Below are 13,291 nucleotides of genomic sequence, written 5' to 3' on the forward strand. Positions count from 1 at the left end.
CTGTAACGATAACAAAGAGCAAAGGGGTTAAGCACACAAATAAGGTAGCTTTGCCGACCGTGCTTCTTTTTTAGTAGGCAGCTGTTCCAATTCAGCAGGAAAACACACAACTTTTTCCTACTTACTTTACTGCCTTCCTGGCCCTCCTGTTCAGGGACCAGTGGCAAATGCAGCTCCCACTTCCGGAATGTTGTTATTGATTTAATTTATATCCCATCTTTCCTCCAAGGAGCTCATAGCGGTGTACACGCTTGCCCCTCACTTTCATTTTATCCTCACAACAACCCTGTGAGGTGGGTTAGATTGAGAAAGAGAGAGCAGGAAATGTCACCCCTGTCAATCAAGCCTGCTTCCCATTGTGGGAAGTTTCTGGGATGAGGAAGAGGAAAAGTGAAAGGAATAGCAGTGGCAACAGTGGATAAGATCTGCCACAACCATTCTCCAAGCAGGTGAAGAGATACTTTGCTTCCAGTAAGGGACTCTGTCTGAAGGGAAGCTTCCCCTTCTCTAAAGAGACTCTTGGGGGTTGTGTGGTTTATTGCTGGTGACCCAACTTCCCAGTTTTTCTTTATGAGTAGCTTGGGGGAGGCAGAGGGGAAGCCAGCAAGGATGCTACTCTCGCCTCAGGGTCCAGGCAAATATCTCTGCCCCCACATTCTCAAGTGGGACCACCCAAAGCACCTCTGTCCACTCTGCTATTAGGCATCCTCCATCTTTGTGGAGCCTTCCAGATATTGCTGGACTTCCAACTCCAAGGGTCATGGTGGCTGAGGCTGATGGGAGCTGGAGCAACAACATTTGGAAGGCCATAGGTTCCCCATCCCAGATGCATTTATTTCAATGTGAGGTGTGAGACGCTGGCCTGGTTCACATCATCCCACAACACGTAAGACTCTGAAGGCAGGAGGATGCAACAGAATGCTGGGAGGTCATGTGACCACATGCCCCTTTTCCTCTTATGGAACATCACAGTAAACCTGGCAAGAGAGCAGCTGATCTCTTCTGGGGTGAAAACAGGGCTTGCTTTTAGGACCTGGACACCTACAACTTTTGTACGTTTGGTGGGTGGGTAGGGGTGTAGAAGTGCATGCACGAGCCTGAAACACACTCACACTCCACTATATGTAGGACCCAGACTTCCGCAGAGTACAGTGGCATGTCGGGTTACAGACGCTTCCGGTTACAGACACTTTAGGTTACAGACTCCGCTAACCCAGAAAAAGTACCTCGGGTTAAGAACTTTACTTCAGGATGAGAACAGAAATCGTGCGGCTGCGGTGCGGCGGCAGCAGGAGGCCCCATTAGCTAAAGTGGTACCTCAGGTTAATTACAGTTTCAGGTTAAGAACAGACTTCCAGAATGAATTAAGTACTCAACCTGAGGTACCACTGTATATGAATCAGCCAAAAAACGGTAAGAGGAGTGTCAAATTTGAAGTAGCCCGAAGTCTCCTTTAATTCTAGGCAATTTAGAGAGGGAAAGCCACATCAGTCCATCACAACAGAAATCCTATGTCACACTGAAGCCTAACACATTGATTTGAGCATACGGTAAGCTTTCATGGGTTAGAGTACGTGTTGTCAGATTGAATTTCAGTGTCTTGCATGAAGCAGCTCCTCATTTGCTTTGGATTGTGGTGAGTAGCTCCCAAAATAGCACCCAATATAACTCCGGTCCCCCCAGGAGACAATTGCATGAGTATCTCTTAGCAGTTCAGAATGAAGAGGCAGAATCCTCTGCCTCATCAGTTTCCACCCAGTCATACAAAGCATACAAGACAGGACAGTTCAAGTGACTTTTCTCCTTAATCTTGTTCTGTTCACATGGGCCTCAGTCCAAAGTAACGGTTCTGCTTGCAAGACGAACACAGCCGCAGACAACATTCTGCAATGGGACACAGACATCCACTCCCCTCAGGCTATGCTCTTCTGGGCAGCTGCAAACCCATGAAAGGTATCTTACAAGAGAAGTAAGGGATTACCGCCATGATACTATACAGAAAGGAGCCAGGTCTCTTTCACCCCCCCCCCCAAATCCTGCAAATCCAAAGAAATGTGCCAACAACCACCAAGATGCACCCTGCAACCAAGTCACTTGTTATTGCAACAGAAAAGTCTTAAAATCAAGCTCTGAACGCTATATTGGTGTGCACGTCCCCAAATATATTATCTGCAAATGACAGCACTCAAAAGAGCAATCCTATCTATTTTTATTCAAGTAAGTCCCACTATGTTAAATGTGTTCAAGATTGCAGTTTAAAGCTACAGGTATATATACACACTTGGAAGTCCTACTGAATTAAACATGACTTTTTTTTTTAATAGCTACATACAGGATAATGCTGTTGGGATGCAAGCCTATGTACAATTACTTGGAAGTAAGCCCAACTGAAATCTTTGGGACTTACGTATGGGTAAGCATGGATGTGTGGCTGCCTACATCAGAATTCCAGCTATCAGCTAATAAAATGAAAAATGTCTCCAAGCTTATATTGATGGAACTTAAGAATAGTAATTTTTAAATGCCTTCTGCATGGCAAACAAGCATTTCATGACAATATGTGAAATGGAGGTGTTGCCTTTTATACTTAGGTACTGCAAAGTATTGGAAGAATGTGGAATCCACGGTCAGAAATCCCGCAAAGCATTTATTGTGCTCTAGAACCAGAAAATAATGCATACATTAACACATGCACACATTCCATGATTAAAATGCAGTTAACTACAAAGCATCCTGTTATTGTGCTGATCATAATAAATTGCAGGGTCCCCAGTCATGAGAACAGCAAGCAAGACCGTGTTAGAGTAAGGCAAGCAGACCAAGTAACAAACAGACTCCGGCGGAGTGAACTTACAATCTTGCATAAAAGTCACATATTTCTTTGTATACTTTAACGTCACTGTGCCTGCGTTGCAATTTTGACACGGCTCTCTCGCCTTCATTTTCGTGGTCGCTGTGCACGTTCTGATGGGTGTGCGAGATTTCTTCATTCTCTGGAATGGCATAGGAGTGCCCCCTGCTTTGGAATTCCATTATATATATATATATATATATATATATATATATATATATATATGAACACAACAACCCAGCAGCAGCGACAGAATGCTCCAGGGAGTAGCAGTAAGGAGAGAAAAAACAATCCGCAATCTGCACGCTGGGTAAAGAGCTTCCAAGTTTAAAAGCGTCAGCCACAGAGCAGCTTGAATGTCAGAGCGAGGTTGGGAGAGATTCACTGGAAGCAAAGCCACACATTCCACAGCAAGGTGGTAACGCCAACTTGGGTGGAACATGCGATCTCTGCTATCTGCTGTCCTTAGCAAGAGTTCCACTGAAGCCGTGTTCCCTTAGATAAATGTAAGCTAGGGCAGGCTAGCTGTCACAAGGGGTTTAATATGGAAAAACTTACTGTGCCATGTGTGTGTGTGTGTCTGTGTGTGTATAAAACAACACGTTAAAGCCTTTGCAAAGATAACAAGGAAATACCCTGTTAGGAACATCTTGTTCATACAAAAAACCAAACTGTAAAAATAGTAAGAATGCCCTTTTACAAATAATGCTCCCAATTTGTTTCCTAAGTCATGGAATTTGGAGCGGCTGATGAACACACACACACACACACACACACACACACACACACACACAAAGAATGGACACTTCCATAGCTGACTGGGCTGTTCTGCTTGGCAAAACCAGTCGGCACAATGGAATGCCTTAAGTTGCCATTTTTGGGACCGGCAGCTCAAAAGTCATACTTTCCCGATGCGACTTTTTGGTTCCTGGAATTCATTCCGATTGTGCGGATAAAATATAACGGGTTGAATTCTAAAGGGTGTGTTGCTAAACGTGTGAAAACAGTCCTGATCCCCAGGCATGTACCTCCAGATGGTGGACACATCAGGTGCCGTCCTGGAACTTGGGCATCTTCACTTGGTCACCTATAAAGGTAAAGGTACCCCTGACCTTTAGGTTCAGTCACAGACGACTCTGGGGTTGCGGCGCGAGGGGGCCGGCGGTTGTCCACAGTTTTTCTGGGTCAAGTGGCCAGCATGACTAAGCCGCTTTTGGCGAACCAGAGCAGCCCATGGAAGCGCCGTTTACCTTCCCGCCGGAGCGGTACCTATTTATCTACTTGCACTTTGACATGCTTTTGAACTGCTAGGTTGGCAGGAGCTGGGACCGAACAACGGGAGCTCACCCCATCACGGGGATTTGAACTGCCGACCTTCTGATCAGCAAGCCCTAGGCTCTGTGGTTTAGAACACAGCGCCACTCGCGTCCCTACCAGAGGCAAAATGTGCCTGGCAAATTTTGAACACTGGTGCAATGGGGGGGGGGGGAGCATATGTACATAAAGCAGGTCCCTCTCTACAGATGTCCTCTGTACAGTGGAGAGGGGCACCACAGTTGGGATAAAAGGGCCAGCAGGATTAAGGTCTCTCTCCCTTTCGTGTGCCTGGTAATCGGGTGCCCAAATAGGGCTCTAGAGCAATCCAAATCCCCACCCAAATTCAAATGTCTTCATGGTACTTCACATAATCTACAGCTTCTTATACACCGAACCCCAGACTCTGGGGAATAGAGAACGCTTTTGCTCCCAAAGGAGCTCTGCAGGCTTCTTAAAATCTCCTTATACAGAAGGAGCTGCTGTTTGAAACTATGCTATGGAATTCAATTACACGTATTCAAGTGAATCATTTTCAGTGGAACATCTTGCTTTGCTCTCAAGGCACGTCCACAGGTCCTAGGAGGAAGGAAACTCACAGCAAATCCCAGCGCTAGCCTGCAAACCAATATGGACAATGCATTCCCTAATTCTGACAGTGTTTCCTTCCCATAGGGAACCCTAGATGCACACTCACATGGATTGAGGCCAATACATTTAGATATGAAGTGAAAATCACATCACCCAGAAGAAAGGCAAACAACATGTTAAAATCCTGGATTTGTTTTTATTTTTAAAAAATCTATTTGCTGTTTCCCAAAGAATGGGCATCCAAGCCCCTTCTCATGCATATGTCCGCCTAGGAAATGCCTTCTCAACACACTGTTTCTAGCACAAAGGTATCTTTCCACAGATAAAGCAAAGCTGGCATGGTTGTTTGTGCCAGGGATATTTCAAGACTTGAAAAGAGAAATGAGAGATGTGACTAGATGATGTTGACAGATGTTTCTTTTCATCGGCAAGCACAAGATGTACTCCACTGCCTTGATCCACGTCCCATATTTAAACTTTGCTTGCAATCAGGGGCGTCTTACCCATAGAGGCTAGTGGCACAGGGCGCCAGGGCGCCAAGTTCTGGAGGGCGCCAGGGAAGAGTTGGAGGCTGGACGCGGCGCCTCCCGGCATCAGCTCGCCACTCACGCCCGCCTCCGCCATGCTGTGCCAAAGCAGTGCCGCGCCCGGAGCCTCTGTTTGCCGTGGCCACCGCGGCACGAACTGGCCAGCTGAGCCGGGAGGCACCACACCCAGCCTCCTCCTCTTGCCCGCCAGAGGAGCCGCCCTCCAGCAGCTGCCCACCTCCTCCAGCCCCGCCAGCAGCGCCGCTCTCCCTAAAAAACTCTGGGAAATGGGGGAGACATGCTGCCGGCGGAGGGAGCTTCGCACCATGGCGCCGAATATGCTTAAGACAGGACTTCTTGCAATAGTTATTTATTCAGCCAAATGCCTAACGGCACAAATTGTGTACGGGGCCCTGGGTGTCACCACCACCCTGGGTGTCACCACCACCATGGTACTTCGCTTCTCCACTCCTGAACTTCAGTGTGAACGCCCAAGGGGAGCATGTGCAGAGATTGCTTAGAAGATCCCCTAGACCAGCCTTTCTCAACCTGTGGGTCCCCAGATGTTGTTGAACTACAACTCCCATCACCCCTAGCTAGCAAGGCCAGAGCTCAGGGATAATGGGAGTTGTAGTCCAACAACAACTGGGGACCCAAAGGTTGAGAACCGCTGCTAGACCTTCACTCTAAATGCATGGAAGTTGGCACAGTGGAGGGGGTGGCATGTGTGGTATGATGTCCCCAAACACAATTTGTGCACTCACTCACACATTTGGCTGAATGCCCAAACAGGGGTTTATGCATTTGTTTTTACATCTGCTACACTGAGGGCCAAGCAACACATGATGTTAATAAGCACGCTAGTTGAAAATGTGATTTGGGTTCTCCACATTTAAGCAAAAGCAGCCACACTGTGGGATGAATCTGAATTAGGATTGTGGTGCAAGGGTGAGTCAATTCAACCCATACCCTGGGACCTTTTCCCCATTCCCTGCAAATCTCCAACCACATTGGCCGCAGACAGATTTCCAGGCTCAATTCAAAGTGTTCATTTTGATCTAGAAAGCTTTACACAGCTTGGGACTCAACTACATCCGGGACTGCCTCTACCCCTATGAACCTACCCACACCCTACAATAATCATCAAAAGCCCTTTCTTCCTTCTCTGAAGGAAGTGGGGAGAGAGGCAAAGAAACACATACTTTTCAGTGGTGACTTCCTAACTGTGGAACTCCCTGCTGAGGGAAACTTGCCTGGTGCCAACACGATCAACTTTCAGGTGCCAGACAAAGACATTTCTGTTTACTCAGGCTTTTCATCTTAGTGTAGATTACAGTGTGGATGATTTATAGCTTGTTTCAGTGTTAATTTTTTAGTGGACTTGGGGCCAGAGTTCACCCTTTTCATTCTTGTTGGTAGGTGAACACTTTTAACGTGTTTACGTGACGTGTGTATTCCATGGCATTTTGGATTTTAAATATCTGATATGTTGTACCGTATTTTAAAATATTTTGTAAGTTGCTTTCAGATGTTTTGTAGAAAGCGATGGGACAAATACTGTATACAATAACACTATTGACAGGGGGAAACTGCATTTTCAAGGTGATTGTCAGCAGGGAAAAAGACATTGGGGGTGTGGAGAGGGTTAATTCCCTTCCTTCTATTCCAATCAGGCTCTTCCCCTCTTTTGCTTTGGTTAAGGTAAGTTGTTGTTGTTTAGTCGTGTCTGACTCTTCGTGATCACATGGACCAGAGCACGCCAGGCACTCCTGTCTTCCACTGCCTCCCACAGTTTGGTCAAACTCATGCTGGTAGCTTCGAGAACACTGTCCAACCATCTTGTCCTCTGTCATCCCCTTCTCCTTGTGCCCTCAATCTTTCCCAACATCAGGGTCTTTTCCAGGGAGTCTTCTATTCTCATGAGGTGGCCAAAGTGTTGGAGCCTTGGCTTCAAGATCTGCCCTTCCAGTGAGAACTCAGGGCTGATTTCCTTAAGAATGGAGAGGTTTGATCTTCTTGGGACTCTCAAGAGTCTCCTCCAGCACCATAATTCAAAAGCATCAATTCTTTGGCGATCAGCCTTCTTTATGGCCCAGCTCTCACTTCTTAAGGTAAGTAGCAGGCCCTAATCATATTGTTAAGTAGCTAACATAAAATGCAGTTCAGTCATGAACTTTGTGAGTCCACTGAAAGGTCTTGGGATGTTCAATATTGCAGCACCGCTGAAGCTTTATAAGGTAGAAGAAGTCTCAAAGAGAGATTACTGGGACCCTCACACTAAATCAGATGGCCATCCAGATGTTGCTGAACTATAAATCCCATCAGCCCCAGCCATAATGGTCAATGGCCAGGGAACATGGGAGTTGTAGTTCTGCCATAACCAGAGGGCCAAACGTTCCTCACATCTAAATATACTTCCCACAGTAGCTGTAATAACGGTTTGTTTATAAACATGAAGAAACTGTAGAAGTGAATCTGCTTCAGCTGACTATATTAACTTTTCATTATTACTTTAAGACAATGAGCCGAGCAGTAGCTATAATTAATACCCTGACAAGACCAAACCAAACATCCAGACTGCCACGAAAGACTTCTCGTATGTTCATGAAGTTCCTTATACGGTTAGGGTAACTGTCAACAGCAGACTCTCTGGCTCGAAACTACATTCTTATTATAGTAACGACTCCATCACAGATACCACACTGAAGACTGACCTTCAGCTAAGGTGGCGGAACTGGTGTGGATTTCTTTGCTAGGCAGCATGTCAGTCCCACAGAGTTCCATTCTCAAGTAAACAAAGAGGTTCACATTTATATTAACAGGATTAAAGACTGAGATTTATCTGAATTTAGCACATTTTTAATGACACGGAGACAGGGAGCAGAGCACCACTTCCATCTTATTGCAATTTTAGACTTGTCTTTCTTCAAAAAATAAAAATTACACAACCCTGCTGGTAAAATTAGATTTGAAAGGCTTCATCATTAAAAAGTAGTCTTAGGAGAATGGACGATTGAAGACTCTTTTTCTGAGACACAGTGCCCATGTTAAGAGTTTTGTAGCATTTTATAAAGTCCAACAAATGCATTATGGCAAAAACTCCTGAAAACTAATCCACTGCATCAGATAAATGCAGAAATTTGTGCCAAAACACACCAGTTAGCATGTACTGCACTGCAAGATTTTTGTTGTTTTGCTGAGAAACACTAAGATGGGTACTGTCAGGGAACTGCCATCGGAGCTAGAGGCGGAGGCAAGGCTCCCAAGCGATGCTGGAGAAGGGCCCAGCAGGGAGAGAGGGAGCTCATCGGCTGGGGAAGGAAATCAGCGTAACACCAGGGATAAAGGGGGGCAGATGGGGGAATCGGCGAGGGGGCTCCAGGACTCCTCGCCGGAGACCAGCGGGGAGAGCACGGGTCCTCCGCTGCCCACACCCACCCTGCGCAGAAGACTTCCGCGCAGGGAGAGTAGGTGGAGACTTGGCGTCAAAGAACTTCTTTGCTGGAAGAGGTTCAAGAAATGCCCACTGACGGATTCTGCTAGCGACTGAAACAGCCACGAAGTGAAGGGCTGTCCAGACAGGAAAGGTTTAACCAGGCAACCTAGCCAGGAGTGGCGGCAACTTACGCACGAGCAACCCCTATAACCATTACAGGTACCCAGCCACTCTGGAAGTTAGGGCCAACTGTCACCTATTTTAGTGTGTTCAAAGATACACTAAGTGTGCAATCCTAAATATTCACTAGGGCATAAGCCCCCACTGAACGCAGCAGAGCTTACTTCCGAGTAGACATGCCTAGGAGTGCACTGCACAGCTGCCATTCTTTATGTTCTTACAAGAGAGCAAACCTTACTGAAGTCTAAGGAACTTGCATCCAACTGGAATGTTTGGGATTGGGCAACACATCACCGGATTTTTAATCTCTGCACCAAAATTCAAGATAAAAAACTCTTCATATATATGAGAGCAAGGGTGACGATGCACAAGTGCTTGGTCCCTGTAATGAATGCATATTATGTATGTACCTTTTCTGTTTCAGAGGTGCCATGTGATGCAGCTTCTTTCTGCATTCAGTATGGATGGGACAGTCCCTTTAGCCATTGCCCCAGTAGAAAGATAAACCCTGAGTAGGTTCATTTATCGATTCTAGTCAAATCTGCAGCAAATTTACAAAATCACCAGATTTCAGTTTACGGGTTGCATTCCATTTATGAATGTATAAATGTTCAATCAGACCAAAGGCTTCATCTTACTCTTGATGTGCTAAATTACTGTTTGCAGAGATATGTTTTTTTTTAAAATGTAAGCATTTTTTAAAATGTCAGCCCCACTCACACACAATACTGGAAATCTGCTGAACCATGATCACAAGCTGCAGGTCTACCCTTGTACTGCTGGCACAAAATTTCAAAATGAAGACACTGAAATACATTCACCCAATAACAGAATTTAGTAGTGCCTCAGGTTACAGACGCTTCAGGTTACAGACGCCGCTAACCCAGAAATAGTACCTCAGGTTAAGAACTTTGCTTCAGCATGAGAACAGAAATCGTGCTCCGGTGGTGTGGCGGCAGCAGCAGGAGGCCCTATTAGCTAAAGTGGTGCTTCAGGTTAAGAACAGTTTCAGGTTAAGAACGGACCTCCAGAATGAATTAAGTTAATAATCTGAGATACCACTGTAGTTGTTATGTCAATGCACCATGTATTCTTCATCATGACAGACTAAGGCTGCAATCCGAACCATGTCTAGTCAGAGGTAAATTCCGCTGAACACAATGTAGCTTACTCGCAGGTAAATGGGATTAGGATTGTTACCCAAAAGATTAGCTATATATAGCAGGAGTAATTGTAATAAAAAAAAGTTATTTAGGGGATTTGAATTTAATTCTAAATTATATACCGGAAACGTGGGAGATTACAAGGGGTCAAAAAAATTGGATGTACCGTGCCATATTAGAAGCAAAAAAACTTGTTTTGTTGAATTGGAAGAGCCGCAAAAATATCCCATTGAGCACATGGATTGACAATATGGACAGACTAGTTACATATGAACGAATTGCACATTGATGCAGATTAAGAATGGATAAATATGAAGAAATATGGAAGGATTACTTAAGAGATAAGGCGGAAAGTGGTGGGAAGTAGGGGGACGAGAGGTGGGGAAATATTGTTAAAAAGGTGTAGTTATAGGTATATCAGTACTCAAATCTGAATTGTTAAATTGTGTTATTAGTGTTATTGTGGTTTTTGTTGTATGTGTTTTTTGTGGTTGTTGTTTGTAAATAATTTTTTTAAAAAAAAGATTAGCCTCTGCACCTGCAAAAAATGACTAACGAATTTGCATTGTACTTTTAACATCATGTCAACTACTGAAATGAGAGCATGATCGGAGATGCCCCATTGATTAGGCTGAAATAAATGGGGAAACTCAACTGTTTACAGGAACACGATGTAAAAAGGCCGGTTGAGAACTATTCTTATCAGATACAGATGACAGATAACAGGTTAAACTCTTTCAAGGACAGTGGGAACAGCAAGAGACTTGTTCTCTGGGAGGGATGGGGACAAGATAAAGATGCAGAGAGATGTTAATGGGCAAGCCCTTATTTCCTTTCTAAAAAAAAATAGCAATGCTGGTCTAAATATGTTGAGCTCCTGGCAGTGAGATGTTGTCTGTGATATATAGAACTCAAAACCAGAATCTGGCACAGAGTTGCTTCTATGGGAAACAATACTCGGACAATTATGTAAGTCGTTGCCAGGCAGGTATGTATGTACTTATTCCTACCCTGTACTGAAAAGTTGTCTTTGGCTAGATCTACCTGTCACTCTTTGCTCTCCGCATGGAATGTACTAGCCAGATGTAACAGAAGAGATAAGCAGGTTCCAAGCAAATGGTTATTGCCACACATTTACTTATATGCTCTCACATCTGCAATAAAAAAGTGAGTTATTGCCTGCTTACGTTCCCCCATTAAGCATGGCCAAACAAAACACAAGCCAGAGAATCTGTTGCTGGTACACAGCAGTGCCCGTAGCCAAAGTTTGTAATGCCTGTTTCACATTCCCATCCAGTAATTCTGCACTCTAGGGCTAGTGAGTAAATCAAAAGGCATTTCTTGAAGGATGATTAAGCAACACGCACGCAAAAAAAAAGCGTTAAGGGTAAAGGCGAGGGCAATGGGAGAGAGAAGCAGGGTGTGTCCTGCTGAAGATATTCAAAGCTTTGAGCAATGGAAATATCCCGCATCTTATGCAATATCACAGTTCGACAAAATGTGAGTAATAGTTTCCTAATAAAATAAGAGGTGGCAATTATTCCACGCCCCCCCCAACAAAAAATGGAGAGGAAGAAAAATCCACAACAGTAGTAACTATCTACGCAGAATCCTTTTCGAACATATACAATCTAAAATGGAGGCGCCTTGGCTGGGGCCCCGAAGGCACTGCTATAATTCAAAGAATAATAACAGGGTGAAGCTACATTAAAACTGTCTTAACTTTGAACTCCAGAGCTAGTGGCAACTCGTATTGGAACTTCAAAAAGGGATCGTTCAATTTGCAGCGCAGCAACATTATTGAGGGGGGCGGGAAATGAGATCTAATGCCTTCATGTTGTGCCATAAATGTATGTCAGAATGGGAGGTACAGGAGTTCTTCTTATGAGATAAGAGGAGATATGTAATATTAAAGATCTCATTAAAGCTTTCTCTTTTTTTAAAAAAAAGAAGAATCGGAACAAAACCAGCGATTTAGTGAAACCCAGGCCCAAAGCCATTAGTGAGACTACTTTGAAACTGAAGCGTCTGAGAACGATGCACCAACAGATCCATTTTAGAGACTGTTACTTCAAAGAGTCTAGGGTGCAGAGATGGTGACTTCCAAGTGCTGCCTGGAAGAGCAGCAGCAAGGCATGGGATGATGCACCAAAGCAGCTGTCCCTGTTGGCACTACTGAGCTACATAGACTCACTGCAATGCACAGCTGCTCAAAAGCTTTCTGGACAAAGCCAGAATGACTGCAGAACGTATGTTGGCCGGAGATGGGTGGTGGCATTTTGACAGCTGTCATCTATGAAGCATCATCTTGAAGATCTTTTAGCTTAAGAGAGATAGTTGCCTCATGTCATTGGCACCCCCAACGGCATTCTTTTAAAAAAGCAGCCTAAATTAAATAAGTGGCATTCCTATAATGATACCCCAAATCCACCCCTTGAAGCTCTTCCTTCTAATTCAGGGGTAGGCAACCTAAGGCCCGGGGGCCGGATGCGGCCCAATCGCCTTCTCAATCCGGCCCGCGGACGGTCCAGGAATCAGCGTGTTTTTACATGAGTAGAATGTGTGCTTTTATTTAAAATGCATCTCTGGGTTATTTGTGGGGCATAGGAATTTGTTCAACCCCCCCCCTTAAAATATAGTCCGGCTCCCCACATGGTCTGAGGGATGGTGAATCAGCCCATGGATGAAAAAGGTTGCTGACCCCTGTTCTAAATCATCCATCAGAGGTTGTTGGATTGATCCAACAGAGCTATGCTTTTTACCTGGAGATGTTTTGAACTGAGCCTTTAACTTCTCAGGAAGCTGCTCACCTTGCTAGTTATAGGTTTCTTCCCCACTCTTCGAACACAGATATGTAGTATCAGCATGCAAAGCTGCAATCCAAAACTCTTGTGCAGAGCAATCCCATGCAAGTCCTACCAAGTTGAGTGGGACTTAAAGCAGAGTCTGTGCAGGATTGCAGCCCCAATCTTATATGGAAAGCGTTTTACCCAACAAGACCTAGGTCTAAACAAATCCCTTTATGAACAAGGATGTAAGAAATCTGAAAGCACACAGGCTACCTGGATTAGAAACTGAACTTAGACCTTTAAACAGTGGAAAGGGTAAGATGAATACCTCGTCCAGTACTGACTTTCAACTTTCTTTGAGATTTTACCTATAATGCAAAGCGAAGAGAGCTTGGAAAGGCAGTCCCAAAGTAATAAAAATCTTGCCAATATGACTAGAG

The 13,291-nt window shown here is 44.7% G+C and overlaps 1 protein-coding gene and 1 long non-coding RNA gene across 8 annotated transcripts in view; one reads left to right on the forward strand and one right to left on the reverse strand.

The window, feature by feature from the left end:
• LIMS1 (LIM zinc finger domain containing 1) overlaps positions 1-13,291 on the reverse strand; it is a 71,207-nt gene that overhangs the window by 17,537 nt on the left and 40,379 nt on the right. Inside the window, exon 1 of one of the 7 annotated variants that reach the window (XM_083735633.1) lies at positions 2,855-3,346. The exons of 5 other annotated variants lie outside the window; for them this stretch is intronic. In XM_083735633.1, coding sequence (XP_083591759.1) covers positions 2,855-3,033 — 179 coding nt within the window. In that variant the 5' untranslated portion in view covers positions 3,034-3,346. Of the gene's footprint in view, positions 1-2,854; positions 3,351-13,291 lie in introns of those variants that run through there. One more of the 7 variants, XM_083735632.1, reaches the window with a different exon arrangement.
• LOC310843138 lies at positions 9-2,489 on the forward strand. The gene is made up of 2 exons (XR_014563522.1): positions 9-2,217; positions 2,325-2,489. It is a non-coding gene; the product is annotated as an uncharacterized lncRNA (long non-coding RNA).

Source organism: Podarcis gaigeae (genome assembly GCF_964106915.1).
Source record: "Podarcis gaigeae genome assembly, chromosome: 4".
NCBI lineage: Eukaryota > Metazoa > Chordata > Lepidosauria > Squamata > Lacertidae > Podarcis > Podarcis gaigeae.